We start from the raw sequence: 15,174 nt of genomic DNA, 5'->3' as shown, positions 1-15,174 counted from the left end.
CTCCTAACATAAATGGGTCCCTGTAACGTTAATGAGCATTTGCAAGCTAGTGTCTTCACGCAGCTATGTAAACTCTATGGCAGTTTCCTCAACTACATACTTGTGTTGCTCTGAAAAAATATGGAAATAACGATACCCAAACTAGTATTTGTTATAATTATGCCTTAAAAAAAGTTAATTTTAGCATGTTACCAGTTTTTGAGTTGATGCCACACCAGATCCTGCAGCTGTGCTAGTGACGATTACTGGAGAATCAGAATCTAGCCTGGTCTGAGAAGTGCTTGCATGACCCAGGTGGGTAGAAAACTGTAAATGAAACCAGAGTTTACAAAGAATGAGTGTAACTTTCTAGAAAATATAGTTTTACTCTTTAGGTAGTCATCTTTTTGACTATTCCAGTTACCCTTCTAAATTTAACTTCTTTGCAGATATTTTATCTCTAGTTTTAGTGTTTTCTGGCTAATTTAAAAATACTTGTTTAAAAATCATAGAAACAGTGTGAATAACATTTGATACTATTAGAATGAAAAAAATCAGGAAGAGAAGCAAGCACATCTTCTCTGTTCTAACCTGTACTCTAGCATGAAATTGTTTTACAGTGGCAACATCTTCAGCATGACTCCAGGGCATGTCCAGAACATCCAAGCTACTAGATAATGATCTGGCTAAACTGACGTGACAGGACAATAAGCTGAGTTCCCTCAGTATCTATATATGTTACACTTTTTAAAAAGAAGCTTCAAGTCAAGCCAGCTTTTATTCTTTTCAGATTATATTAAGCTCAGTTTTTTTGCAAAAAAACTCAAAACAGCTTTTTTCCAGAAAGACCCTTAGAGAGCAAATTCTGCTTATTATAGTGACCATTAGTTTAACGCATTTTCACGAAAATAAAAAACAGAGCTTAATGAAAAGTATAGCAAGTCACAGCAGCTGTGCCCCAGTCACTTCATTTACACAATGCAGTCTGAACATACCCATAGGTTTCTTTTTACACTTAGACTGTCTCCAAATTCCTTCTATTCATGGGCTATGGCATTTATCTTAAAAAAGCTCCAACCAAGGAGGCTCATTTTTCTCACTAGTGAATACAGTTTTGTTCCAGCTACATGCTTACCATGTCTTCCAGCTGAAGAGTAGTTGCTGGTGGAGGTGGTGGTGAGGGGGGATTATATTGCGAAGGAGGTAGCCTTCCTGCAACAATGGTACCATTATCATTTCTCCTGCTTCCTACATCTATTATTAGAAACACAAAGTAATGGGATCAGCACATAATCTAGCAAACCCTAAGGGGGAAAAAAGAGATAAGCCACAGTAAAAATTTTACTATTGCTTTGGGATTTCTGTATAATCTAATTAAAAGGATCAGCCTGTTCTTTATTGGTGTATATATGTATATAAACATTCCTGTATTTGACCCTTCTTTTCAGATGCTTGGAAATAATATTTTCTAAGGGGCTTGCTTCTGTCTTGCCTCAACATCCCTGTGGCACTTGTCACGTACTTGTAGTGCAAAGAACTGAGGTTTTCTGTACTGCTTGCCAAAACTAAATCTAGTGTGCCAGAGCTGCTCTTACGCTAAGGGCCAAAATCCAGTTCAGGTAGAGAGCAGTAAAACACAGAAGCGCCACACTGGACTTGTGTGAGGGCGTAAGATCCTTAAGGGGGCTCACTGTCAGTAAAATAAAATTTATTTTAACTTTCCTGAGAATGTACTGCAATTTCAAGGAGCCATAGATCAGCATCTCATCTCCACGTACAATAGCTGGACACTGGCTACATCCCAGCTGTAGGGCTGGGACAATCAACAGGCGCCCTACATCCCTCGTCTCCCCCCACCAGCTGGGTAAGCCTGAGCTTGTGCAAAATCAATCCAGGATTCTTTTGTCTCGCAATGCAGGCATCCTGGGGAGGTCAGATCTGCAGACCTAAGCCCAGTATCTTTTCCAAGCAGTTTCAGCCTTTTCCTTTAGAATACAAACTTCCTTAAAGGAAGCAGAGAAAGGTATTCTTATTTACTCTTCTCTTTCTGAAGCAGCTGATGCTAGCAGCAGTTCCAGGACAAGGGAACTTTGCTCATTCCAGGGACTAGAGTGACACCATGTGGTAGTTGTGGGGTGGTTTTTTTTGTTTTTGTTTGTGGGTTTTTTTGTGGGTTTTTTTTTTTCCTCTTGAAGTGAGCAGGAAAAAATACAAGGAAGGTAGTTCAAATTGGTGGAATACTCAAAGATTTCAAGAGTGAAAGTATGCCAGAACATGCATTTTGTACATATATATCTATGTACACACACATTAAGCTTAAGCATAGACAGGACCAATGCATAGTTGCAGACCAATCAGATTTGATCTATGTTACTTAAAAAAGCAGTGCTAGGTTTTTTTTAAATAAAAAGGCATGAATTCTTGTGGCTTCAATGTTCCTTTAAATATATAAAGAGGTTAAGAATAATCTTAATATAATAATAATTTAAAAAATCATCTGTCAGTAAATCAGCCAGATAGATTTTAGACCATCAACACTGACTTATGGACCCATTAAGGTTGTGATACTTACACACTATTAATAACCTACATTATAATGTATATTATAAGTATGTTAGTTGTATCTTGTATGTATATTAAATGTACATTATAACAACCTAATAATAATAAATCTGTAAAGGGACCAAATTCTGCTTTCATTTCCAAAGACAGTAGGTGGCACTGTAGTGTTCATATAAATATATAATCACTGACTGACTCTGGCACATAGAAGTTTTAATGTCCACAGATTACAAGATTAGAACAAATCACAATAATCATATAATCTGATGTTTGAAGTCCCCTGATGTCCTGATCACTGTTCTGTTATACCTGAGGAAGAACACAAATAAATGGTTGTACAACCATATTAAATAATTATGTAACTAACTTCATTAAAGCATCGTCCGGCTGTAGCAAGAAAGAGATAGCGTGCCTGGGGCAGGCAAAAAGGTGGTACAAGAGGCAGCGGAAGAAGGTGGCAGGCATGGGACTAAAGACAACAGAGACTGTGAGATGTTATGAAGCCTGATGAGGACTTCAGTGACCACAGGAAATTAAAAGCCACACGTACAGCTGTGATACTTCTGCTGGCACAGCTATTTTCTCTTTAATGTAGGCTGCTGCACCGGCATGATTATGCTCCTACTGCTGTACACTGTCTCACTCTGAGGGGCTGATTCCATTACATCAATAAGGGTGTGCAGCTCTTTCCTGTGTAGCTGCACAAGTTTTACGAGTGTGCGGCTGATATAATGACACTGGTGTTCCCTGTTCTGGCACAGAACTCCAACTAAATACAGAACCTGGGAGATTTACTTGCCCTTTTTGCATTAAAAGGTAGGATTAAGAAAGAAGGGAGAGCTGTCTGGGAAAAGCAGATTCATTGCACACTGAGATTCCAGAGAACAGAGGAGGGTTTTCCAGGAATTCCCCCCCAACCTGGGTGCTGACAGAATTCTGGGTAATCTTCCACAGTATTTTAAGAAGTTTGCCATCCCTGGCTTCCGCCTTCAGTTGCAGGTTACCACCCTCACAGCAAGGTGGGATGAAGCGAACATGTTCCACCTTGCAACTACAGCAGTACAAAGTTCAGCATCAGAATATTTCTCAACATATTCAACAGGACTTTTTAAAGCAGTAAGAGTTTGATAAACTCTGTATTGCCCCAGGTCCTCATATTAAATTAAAAAAAAAACAAAAAAACCCAAAAAACCCCCACCCCAGAAAAGGGAGAATCCTCTAAAACAAACAAAGAGACCCAAACAAACCTGACAAAATCCCCCACACACTATCGGATTAGAGCTGCTTTTTACACTGACCAGGATCTGTCCTACTGTCCTTGCCCTGAAACATCGTCATTGCTTCCAGATTCAAAGCACATACACCACGCATAAAGGCTTTCTTCATGGTGTCTTCATACTGTTCTCTTTCACTGTGCAGCCGCAGAATCTCAGCTTTTGTCTGTTCCAAAGTAGCAGTTAGCTACAAAAGAGAATAAGGAAACATCTGTCTTGTACTTCTGAATGCAAACTACGAACATATTCCTCAATTAGCTTTAAAAGTCACTTGCTACATTTACAAAGATAACTTACTACATTTACAAAGACATACGCATTTTCACTTCAAAATCTCTGGTTCACCAGAGGTGAACAGCTACTTGTCATTTTTTTGTACTACAGCACATTATTTGTACTAGAGCACGCCAAGGACAAGAGTGCATTTGAAAGGACCGTCAGACCCTACCTAACTAGCTAAGCAGAAATTTACCTTGCAAGTTTTTGTCTTTTAGAAGTTAGGCATCTGGCACAAGCTAGATTTGCGCAGGAACGTGGATTCACTCAACAGAAGAGTAAGTGTTCCCAGAAAACTATTTAAGCATAGGGTGGATTGTCACCAGCAATCTCTCTTTTCTAGCTACTGTAAAAAACTAAAAATGCTGAGAAAAGACAGACCAAGTTACCTTTGAACTCACGACTTACTGTTTTTGTGCTGATAAGCCACATTTGTTAAGCCTGCTCTTAAAATTCTAGGTTTAATTTCTTGTTAAAATACAAAGCTTTTAAAAGGTATATTTTAAAACTTCATTTTCTTACTGTGCACCAATGCATACATTGATAACAAAGAATTTTCAGAGCTTAAAGTGAAGTTAACAAACTTAATTGGCAAGTCGAAGGCAAAACCAAACCTAAATTCAGCCTTTAACAGAGTAGCTGTTACAGGAAAAAATATCGTACTCATCATGATGATTCATAATAATAATGGTCTTCTATTTCCATTGTCTTCTTCAGTAAGACCTCAAAATGCATAGCCAATATTAACAGCGTGCTCTTAGAAAACAAGTATCTTCCCTATTGGTGGGCAAACAGAAATTTGTCTCATTTCAGGAAGAGTCCAATTTACTTCACCTGTGCACGCAGATCAGCAACATTCTACATCAGATGCAGGGGAAAAAAAAAGGTCACACCTAGAAACCATAGTAGAGATCTTAGATCTCCTCAGATCTTCTTGTGAGCTCTGTTCTGCTGGGAAGTCCTCATGTTTTTCAAGTTTGCTGAGAAAGAGATAATTTGGAGGGGTGGGGGAATGAAGGAGAGAAAGAATGAAAAAAAGAAACTTTATTTTACCTCTGCAATTTTGGCTTCATAATCATTGGTGAGCTGAACACAGACATCTTCTGCCCTTAACTGACAGGCTCTTGCTACTTTTTCTTTCCATTTTTCTTCACTAAGAGAGCGCCATGCTGCCCATACTTTCTTCATCAAAGCTGTCCGGAATTGTCTGTCTGCTATTCTATTTGCATATTCCTTAGGAAACAAATATAACCACATCATATGCAAGTTCAGGACCGCAGCAGGAATGCCTAAACTGAGTTACACGTGCTGCAGTGAAGTGGTATGCAACATAGCATCAGCAGCTCAGTGTTTCTTCCTGCACACGTCATGGAGTGTTACTGTCCCCAGTATGAGAAACCGTATTTGCAAACTCCTAGGTTACACAAAACAGTGTTTTTACAACAACCTCACATATATGGTGTAACCATGCATGTGTGAAGCCATTTAGTGGGTATGTGGCACATTTTGATTCACTGCAGGAATCATAAAACCTGCAGTCACAAAGTTTGCAAATGAATAGCATAAAACACCTATCTTCTTAATAAATTTAGACTTCAGGATGCTTTAGAAAGCCCTTTAAGACAATTCTATTATTCTACTCTATTTCAAAATAGTCACCAGACAATGTATTTCAGCATAAAATTACTTTTTCAGAAATGAATTAAAAAAAATAAAAAGAGCTGAGTAAAAACCAGACTCCAAATTATTAGTAAACTCTAAGATGGGAGGGAAGGAAAAGAGAAAAGGCTAAACCTCTCTGCAAATCAGCAGAGTTTTGGGTAGCATCAATGAACTTGAGTCTAGCCAGGAATCTGTACCAATGAACGAAGCTCCTGAATACAGCTTCTGCTTTTTAACAGCCTGGAATGGGAAAGGTTTGCAGTCTTGACATGGGATCCTTCTTTTCTGTCATACTTCACTTAGTAGACTGTTTAGTGCTAGATGCCTGATGCAATGCCCAACATTTTGTGTGTGACTAGCTCTTAGCCACTTCAAGTTTTGGCAACATGAGAAAAGAGGGCAGCTGAAGTTTTAATTGTGAAAGTGGCTTCCCCCAAAAATGTGATACTGTATCATACCACTGTTCAAATGTAATGTGTTTGAAATTTAGATAGAGATTCCCTTGGCGCCTACTTCAAAATGCAGATACTGTAAGCTATGGTGATTTGCTGTGAGCTGATCACAGTAATTGGAGCAATGTAAGAGAAGTATAGGTTTGATTTTTTCCCCATCCCAGAGAGTATTCCGACAGCAGCATTCTTTTTAGAATTGGATGTTTTCAAACTGTTATTTGACATTGTCAAACACATCAAAATAGAAAAACTGTCATTTCTTCAAACTGTAGCAGAAACTGCAGCAACTCTAACCCTTTTGAGTTCAGAGGTTTCATTTGCATGGCACATACCTCTTGTTTGGCTTTAACATGCTGAATCCGCCACAGTGTAAACTTTCTCATCAACTCTATTCTCTCCTTTTGCCTCTCTAATGCTTGGGTCAAGTTAGTAATCACCTGCAAAAATAGTCATTAATGCTATTTCAATAGCTATGATCTTTGTAAAGTCAAGTAGAACGTACTTTATGCATCAGTTATTTTTCAGTTAAAGCATTTGCTTTTAACAGACACTTTTTACTAAATCTTCCCCTTGGTCTAATCAAGTAGGAAACAATAATCAGAGTTCAAACCAGGAGTAAAATTCCTGTGGCTTCAACACTCAGACTGAGGCACTCAAACGTTTTCACTGTGTAGTTTTAGGAGAAGTTCAACTGAATTTTTATTTCATCCTACATTTGTAGGCTTCTGTGCTACTTTCTAATAATTAAATGTTACTGTAGCATAAGGTCAGAAGAATCACTTATTTGCAAAGACAATTTTGATAAATCAGGAACATTTATATTAAAAGCTTGCTTTAGTGCATTATTCATTAACTGAAGTGTAAAGAAACGATTTATCTGGAGAAAGCTTATTCAATTTTCTGAACAGAATAAACAAGCTAAGGAGTTGCTAAGAACTAGAAAAATCTGATTAAGAATTGTTATTCTTTTTAAAAGATCTCATGAAAGGTATCATATAGGCCTATAGCAAGCAAAACATTTGAGAGGCAAGGTGGCCTGCTGGACAGAGAATGCAACTAGGGACTTTTACCACCAACCTCTAAGCATGTTTTAATTAGTATACAGAAACAGCTGAGGTTCCCAGATTAAAAATTAGGGCAGGCATGATGCAAATTGGGTACACCAAATCACTGAGTATTGCTCTGTATTTTTTCCTAACTTCTTAAGCTAGATTCTGCCATCAGTTACATCTGAGCAACTCCAGTGGGCAACAGTGACAAATATTGGGACTCTTGGGAGTAACTTAAAGTTATTTTAACTACTGCATAAAGATTATGAAGAACAGTATTTTATGATGTTAACATAAGTTAATGTTATACTGCATATGTTATATGCAATAATTATTGAACATATATTAATGAAATGAACGATACTTAAAATAAATTTATCCTTAAATCAACGTTATCTAGCAAATAGTACAAAACTCCTATTTTGTTTCAGTACAGAATTTCATACAAACTGTTTCAGTCAATCTTCAGAATGTTTAATGAACTCTTTCTAGGCAAAAGCTTGGTTTCTTTAAGGTGTTCAAAAGATCAAAGTCAGAAACAAATAAAGGTCAACTTGATACATTTGAAGTAATTTAAAGCTGATCCATCTCTATATTTTTAAGAATGAGTTCTTCATAATATTGTATTTTAATAAATCTAGTATAAGCTACTTTTCTCTGCTTATATATGACTAATTATAACTTTTTGCAGTCTCAGCTATATAAATAACAATGGATATATCTAAAATTATTAGTAAATTTGCATAAATTGTCAACAAATCAAAAAGAAAATAGAAAGCAAAGGAAATGAATATAATAATTAATTACTTTTGTTGAAACAGTGTCATATACTAACATAAAACATCAACTTTAGATGCTGCGTACTTGTTAATACACACTAGAATTCTTAGCCTAAATCCATGTTTGTTAATTAGTATATTTTTGCCATTAAAAAACATTTTTGAGATTTCCAGTGTGAAAACAAGAATCTACGGTATTCATAATATTTGTGAGGCTGATTGACTTTGGGTTATGCTCATGTCAGAATACAGCAGTTTTGATAAATATGGTGTGATACATGGAAGCACTGCCACCTACTGTTAACATCAAATAATTTTCTATTAAAAAAAATTTTTTTGGAAACAGAACTTTAAAATTGGCTGAAGAAATAATTTCTTTGGTAGCAGAAGAAAAATACTGCTTTCCAAGTCTCATCAAGAATTATGGTGCATTAAACATGAGTGACATACAGTGATATCCAACAGAATTAGATACATTTGAATGGTATACACTGAAACAACTGTGGTTCTGCACATATGTACTAGTTAAATGATATTATACTAATCCCGTTCTTGTAATGTTACGACATTTACATTTGCTTGGTCTGTAAGATTAGACTGTTTTCCAAATGGACACAGAACACCTTCCTCCATATTTTAACTCCCTGAATGGGCATTTTTTAAAAAAAAAAGGTGAATAGGAATTAAAAACCCAAACTCCATCAAGTATTTTCAAGTAAAAGGTTAAAAATTCAGGATAGCAATAAGAGGATTCAATTACATTATGTGATTGCAGGGCTGTCAAAATTTATACCCATTTCCACAATTCTAGTTAATTTTGAACTTGTTGATATTGTTGATAGCAGAAAACCATAACTCAGGGACCTCAAATGTACAAACCTAAGAATTTGTACAAATGTACAATTCCTAAGAATCCTAAAATAGAGACTCTTTAACATTTAGGAGACTGATGCTCATTTAAAATTCAAGAAAGCCAATCCAATCATTGAAAAATTAAAGGCTTTTAAAGTGTAAGAGCTAACAGACTCATTTAAGCCAGTGCGACCTTCATGAAACAAATAAGGAACAATAGACCCTAGATTTAAGAAGCAAACAATGCAAAATATGTACATACAACACGTTAAATTTCCATTGTTAGTATGGACAACATTAGCAACAATGATTCTTTTTCTACTATGCAGTCTAAATATATTATTACTCCTCTATGTTACTTGCTGCAAGAAGAATTTTGTCATTCAAAAGAGACAGACCCAAGAATTCAGTGTGGATATTTTTAAGAAGAGAGGAACTGTTGAATTATGAAATTGAACTACTACCTCATCTTTTCTGCCAATAGAGATTTCATAAGTATGTAGCAACTCCTTCAGGTTTTCCATCTCATTGCTCAATTGTCTCACATGTGCAGTGTGTTTCTCTTTTTCTTGTCTCATTTGAAGCTTGTGATGTTCAATCAAACTGAGCTTCCATTTTTTCAATTCAGTCAGAACATTTGTCTGAAAAGTTAAAGGGATGGCAGTAGTGCAATTAGTAAAATTATTCCCTTCTCCCTAACCTTTTAATCTTAAAACACTTAGCAATTAAGGAGACACGAATATTTACAGCGATGCCTTCATTACACAGGCTGCTTATATCTATAAATATTACCAGACATAATGAACTATTGAATGATAATAACTGAACATCCCTAATGGAGAAAGTTATTCCAAAGTTCTTGAAACAAGATATTCTAGTGCTTATATGCAATATGCAACAACAGTCAATAAGAAAACCACTATTTCCCAGTGCAATCACACTGCAGCTTTTCCTGCACTCTCACTTATTCTACAACACACTGACATCTGTATATGATTTTTAAGGATTCCATACAAAATAAATACCTTAAGACTTCCACTCCAGACATCAAGCATGTTTTCTATTTGAGTTACTTTTTCATCAGGTAAAGTTAATTCAGTCGCTACAGTTTCGCTGATTTCTCTTGGACCACGTGTGGACTCTTGTGAAGAAGTCTCTTCTGAAAGAACAGGGCAAAGTCTTTCCATATTGGCCTCAGAAGGCTCCTTCACAGATATGAAGACTAAAAATGAAACAGAGAATACAGATTGATACTCTGGAAAGGCTAACTGGTCTGCATTCTGGATGAAAGTCAGAAGCCAGGCATTAAAAAAACCTCAAAACATTTATGCCATCAGAAACCTCCTTTCCCCATGTAAAACAAACCAAGCAATTCAAATATATGCCTCTAAGATACAAGTATATTTCAACCAACAGTCATATTGTAACAGTAGTCAAATCAAAACTATCGCTCCCTTAAAGCACAGAATCTTTTCATGTCATTTAATGTTAAAGAGGATGCTCACACTAAGTACCAAAAAAATAGAGTTGCCGGAAACAAAAAGCATCTCTCTCAGTAAAGACTTCTTGTCGGTTAACATCTAGAGTCAAAAATCTAAAAACTTTTGCCGTTTTCCTTAATGAGACTGTAAACTCCCGAGGCCAGGGGTCTTCCCTTGTGCATTCGCAACGCAACCTGTGGGTGTATTTCAATGTTGGTATGTACCTGCATCCATTTTCCTTACAGCCTTTAATTTGCTCATCTAATTAGATTTTAAACTCTTTGAGAAAAAATATCTACTATGAATTTATATAATGCCTTATACAGTAAGGCCTCACTTTCAGGTGATGTGGCTAACTACCACTGCAATAAAAATTAATCCATGCCCAGAAGCTAATAGGTATGCGTTTGAGTTCCAACAGATGGGAAGAAAAAAAATGAGCTAAGAATAAAGAAGTTAATACTTAAGTAAACAGAGGAAATTAAATATTGCTTCATATTTAGTTACACCTTACAGAAAATTTGTTACTCGTGTTGACAGGTGAATAAAAAAATTTGGAAAGAAGAGGGATTAGCAGATTCCTAGTATTAATAACAATCAGGACAACTTCAAAAGAATACTCTCCTTCTTTCATAAATGGAGAGACGAAGCCTCCAACATTTTAGTCTTCATTTCTGAAAACAAATATTGTCTGTACAATTGGTTTCATGGTGGATGGGTACTATTTTTTGGTACAAGCATGCAGAGATAAGCTTAACTGTTTGTCACAAAGCAGTATTTTCAGTGGACACTGGAAATGTATGTTTCTATTTTATTCAAAGCCGAGCCTGATGGTTGACATTCTTTTACAGTTACTGTAAAAGGTCCTGTTACCTGTTAGGTCTCCTGTCCAAAGGAAGTGAGAAGAGCTGTCTGGCTAATATTCCCCCCATTGAGTAGGTTGAATTGCAACTACTACACTCATTCTCCAAAGCATGAAGGAAATAAGGAAGAACTGTGATACAGAGGCAGTTACAACTGCTTTTTGGTGTTTCTTCCAAGGTCATATACAACTACACATCATAAAATAAATATCAGCTTGAGCTAAAGAAGCCCCATGTAACACACCATTTCTCTAGACTAAATTCCCTACCCCATTACATAAGCAGAAGACCATAAATAGATTATTCCAAGTCACACCAGTATATTAAGATCAGGCTCGAACTTTTTGTCATTGTTTCTCCTGCAAATGAGGGAAGCATTGCTTAGCTAATAGCAGAATTTGAGTATTTGTTGCCTGTAAAGATCTCCAGAAAATATGACATGCTAGACAGATGACCCAGAATACTTGAAATGACCAAGACTACTTGAAATACATCTAATTTCACTGATGAAGAATCTGGCTGGCCTTTCACAATAGAAAACATTTGGCAGTGTTACTATTGCCAAGTATTCCCAGTTCTGTCCTTTACTACTTGTTCCCATTCCTGCGTGTCACTGTGTTCTTCCTTCAATTGTGATGTTGCTGCAAAATGCGTGAAGGTTTGTTTTTATTTTTAAAATTTTTATTACTTGCTTGGATTACAAAGATATCCAACTTACACAGCATAGTTTGCAAGATATTTACAGAGAAAAAAACAGAACAAAATGTAACCAATAAAAACAGGATATTAACCTAGACTGACAACTGCCATAGTCCAAGATTGTAGTATTAGAAGTTCATCAGTTCCCTCCCCTTAATCCTCCCTATGTACAGATTATCCTAGCTCAGCTTCTACTTTTCTCATTTACCATAGGATGTATCCCTCACTGAATCCACTGCTTATATCATCATCTCATGTAATTTATCTTGGCCTTCCAGTATTGCCATAATTTTCTAGTTGTATGCATATTAAGTTCATTCTTATTCCTAATGCTCTCCTTCTATCACCTCCATTCCTTCCACTGCATTACATGATGCCATTAAGTACAGTGCACTAAGGTACCAAGGACATGGAACCATTTGGATATGATAAAGCACAAAAATGTACTTCATTAAATAATCCCCACATGCATTTACTCTGACAAATTGCTAGACCGTATTCTTGTTTATAGTAGAGGTAATGAAATTAGCTGTTTTTTCCAGATGTCTGTTACCCCAATACCACCATTTTGGTTTTTTTTCCTGTGTTCCTCTAGTATCTAACTTTTTCTGCTTTTATTAAGTAAATAAGCTCTGACAGACTGTTCTCACATGTGATCTGCTATCAGTTGCCCAAATTGAGGGTAGCAATTTGCTAAACTGTATAGTTTTTAAAAAAATTTTCTCAGAAGTTTAATGGATCAATACTGAGAACTGGTAGCCTGAAGAGAAGGAATTTTCCCACTGTTCGGATGAGTCATCATTACACATCTTTGCTACAAATAATTTACTGCTCCAGTCTTAGTCATTTTCAAATTTAATCAACTAAACTGGTAACAAGAACAGGAAATTAAGTTTTAGGTTTCAAAGTTTAAAAGCATTTGGACATTGAATTGAATAGTACAGCATGTTTTATTGCAATTACTTTTCTTATTTGACTGGAAGCTTTTAGTGAAGATATTATGTATCATTAAATTTACTGCAACAAATAGACATTACCAGTAATTAGACTTCTACAGTCACAGTGGAAACATTCACTTCAGTTTCAAAAACCTGAGGAGAAAGTCAAAATGCCAGACCAAAGAATACTCCACAAACAGAACTTCATTTCAGAAGGCATCACGTGGCACTGGAAACTCTGTTGGTCTCAATACCAATATCACGTGGAGAACGGGAAAAAACACTGCAAGCTTGAGAAGCTCTGCAGAAGAGCAAACTTTTAGGTATTAACCCTATACCCAGCACAGACATGCATTTTGTTTTACGAAGTTATAGAACACTACCCTAATAATTTATTATTATTTTAACACAGCAACAGCATTAGAGCAGGACAGGGAAAGAACAAAAGTCAAAGAGCCTGATTTTTAGCATGAACATGTAGCAATGCCAAAAGAATGGAGCTAAACAAAAAAATTAACTGTCCTTCAGAAACAACCTGCTTATCTATTCTATCTGATCATATCAGAGGCATAGTATTGAACTTAACTACTTTCTCATGGTTCATCCAAAGTCTTGTCATTAGTATCAGGAAAAAAGACAAGGTATTATGAGGCCATTAACACTGTGGCAAACACCACTCAAATATGCAATAACCCTCAATCACTACTAGAGGTTATACAGAAGAGTTGGGCAGATATTGGTCAGATCCTTTTTTAAAAGTTGAAATAACCTTCCTTTTACAACTAGATTGTTTCAAGCTCTGTCTTGAGGAGATATAAGACATCTCTTTGCTAGACTGACAGGATGTAGTGACGTTTTGAACAGCAAACCTATGTTTTTATAAAGCAGCAAAGCACCAAAAGTTTACTTATAGTGTGTAGTTAACAGAAGCATGATAGGGCTGTGTAAATGTTCTTCTTGCCTCAGTCTCTGAGAAGATAAAGAGCACCTTCTTTACTGTTTTTAACCATTTTTTTCATTTTGAAAATAAAAGACAAATTGTATTTTGCAAGGTGCTGCCCTTTGCAAAGATAATAAACATCTGAGTGTCTATAACTGAGGGGAATATGTGGTTCCTTGTAATGAGCAATACATAAAACTGCAATGCAAAATTTTGATCACCATCAAGTATAAGAGCATTTCTTTCCCCTGTTCCATGACAATTAACTACAGCTTGCAAATGACTCTTCTTATTTGGTAATACCAAGCATATTAAAAGATAACTCTATTCAAATATTTCAAGAGAAGCAATCAAGGGAATGGAAATTTCTCCTCTCACTTCTATTGCACACCTTTAGGCAGTAAAAAGGAACAAAGACTTCACAGGCTACATGTTTGGCCCCAGGAAAAAAAAAAGTAAGAGCATTAACTCTGTGAAAGGGGTTAAGAGACACCAGACAGTGCTGGCTAAAATCTTCTCTTCAGACAAAGATGATCAAAAATGGAGTATACAGTCACCTACCAAAAAAAAAAGCACAAGTCTAGTGTTTTGATTCCGATCTTCTTTTCTTATGAACAGCAGTATCACACATCACAAATATCCCCTTACAAAACAATGTTCCACTCAAACTGGGAGACAAAACTGTAAGCAGAGAGAGCACTGGGGACAAGACCTGAACTGGGATTTGCTCCACAATATAATTCCACATAGATGGGTTTGAAATTTTCTACTCCCCTTTTAAAAACAACTTCTCAGGCTGAGAAACACTTCCAGCAGCTGACATGAACTGCTCTACAATTCAAGAGTTTTGCAAGTGTATTTGAATCCTGGCAATCTGCTAGTGTGACTGATCAACAGCCTGCTACAACGGAAGAAGATTCAGAGGAGATGAGCACTATGCTGATGAAGCTCAGTGAAGAATACAGGGAGTGACCACAGCTGTTGTAAAGAAAGCTGAACTTATCTCAACATGGAGAGGGGCAGAGGGTGGCCTTTGTTTTTCATAAATGGCTGTATCAGTTGAGTGGATCAACTGGTTGTCTAAGTGGCCTTAGTTAATCAAGAAGTGCAAATGCATTCCTGTGCTAACCAGAGGAGCATGCGGGAAGTGTTGGCTCAACCCAACACAGTATAAAAACTGAGTAACCAGCAAAATGAACTTTCAACAGAGGAACGGGCTTGAGCTGGCTTTAACCCACACAGTCCTTCCCAGCAACTGGGGACACCCAGTGTCATGATAGTTAGTGCATAGAGACCAGTAACAGGAATCACGTTTGTACTGTGACCTAACTGTATATTACAGCTACTCTACCATGCTGTGACTGTTCA

At 36.6% G+C, this 15,174-nt stretch overlaps 1 protein-coding gene across 1 annotated transcript in view; it reads right to left on the bottom strand.

The window, feature by feature from the left end:
* POC5 (POC5 centriolar protein) overlaps positions 1-15,174 on the bottom strand; it is a 30,059-nt gene that overhangs the window by 2,958 nt on the left and 11,927 nt on the right. The window contains exons 3-9 of the mRNA XM_076361967.1: positions 9,911-10,107; positions 9,350-9,526; positions 6,538-6,642; positions 5,145-5,324; positions 3,840-4,002; positions 1,115-1,233; positions 193-306 (exon numbers count right to left, since the gene is read on the bottom strand). Coding sequence (XP_076218082.1) covers positions 193-306; positions 1,115-1,233; positions 3,840-4,002; positions 5,145-5,324; positions 6,538-6,642; positions 9,350-9,526; positions 9,911-10,107 — 1,055 coding nt within the window. The remainder of the gene's footprint in view (positions 1-192; positions 307-1,114; positions 1,234-3,839; positions 4,003-5,144; positions 5,325-6,537; positions 6,643-9,349; positions 9,527-9,910; positions 10,108-15,174) is intronic.

Source organism: Aptenodytes patagonicus, chromosome Z (assembly GCF_965638725.1).
Source record: "Aptenodytes patagonicus chromosome Z, bAptPat1.pri.cur, whole genome shotgun sequence".
Taxonomy (NCBI): Eukaryota; Metazoa; Chordata; class Aves; order Sphenisciformes; family Spheniscidae; genus Aptenodytes; species Aptenodytes patagonicus.
Note: the sequence above shows the minus strand (reverse complement) of the source record. Positions and strands in the feature narration are given on the sequence as shown.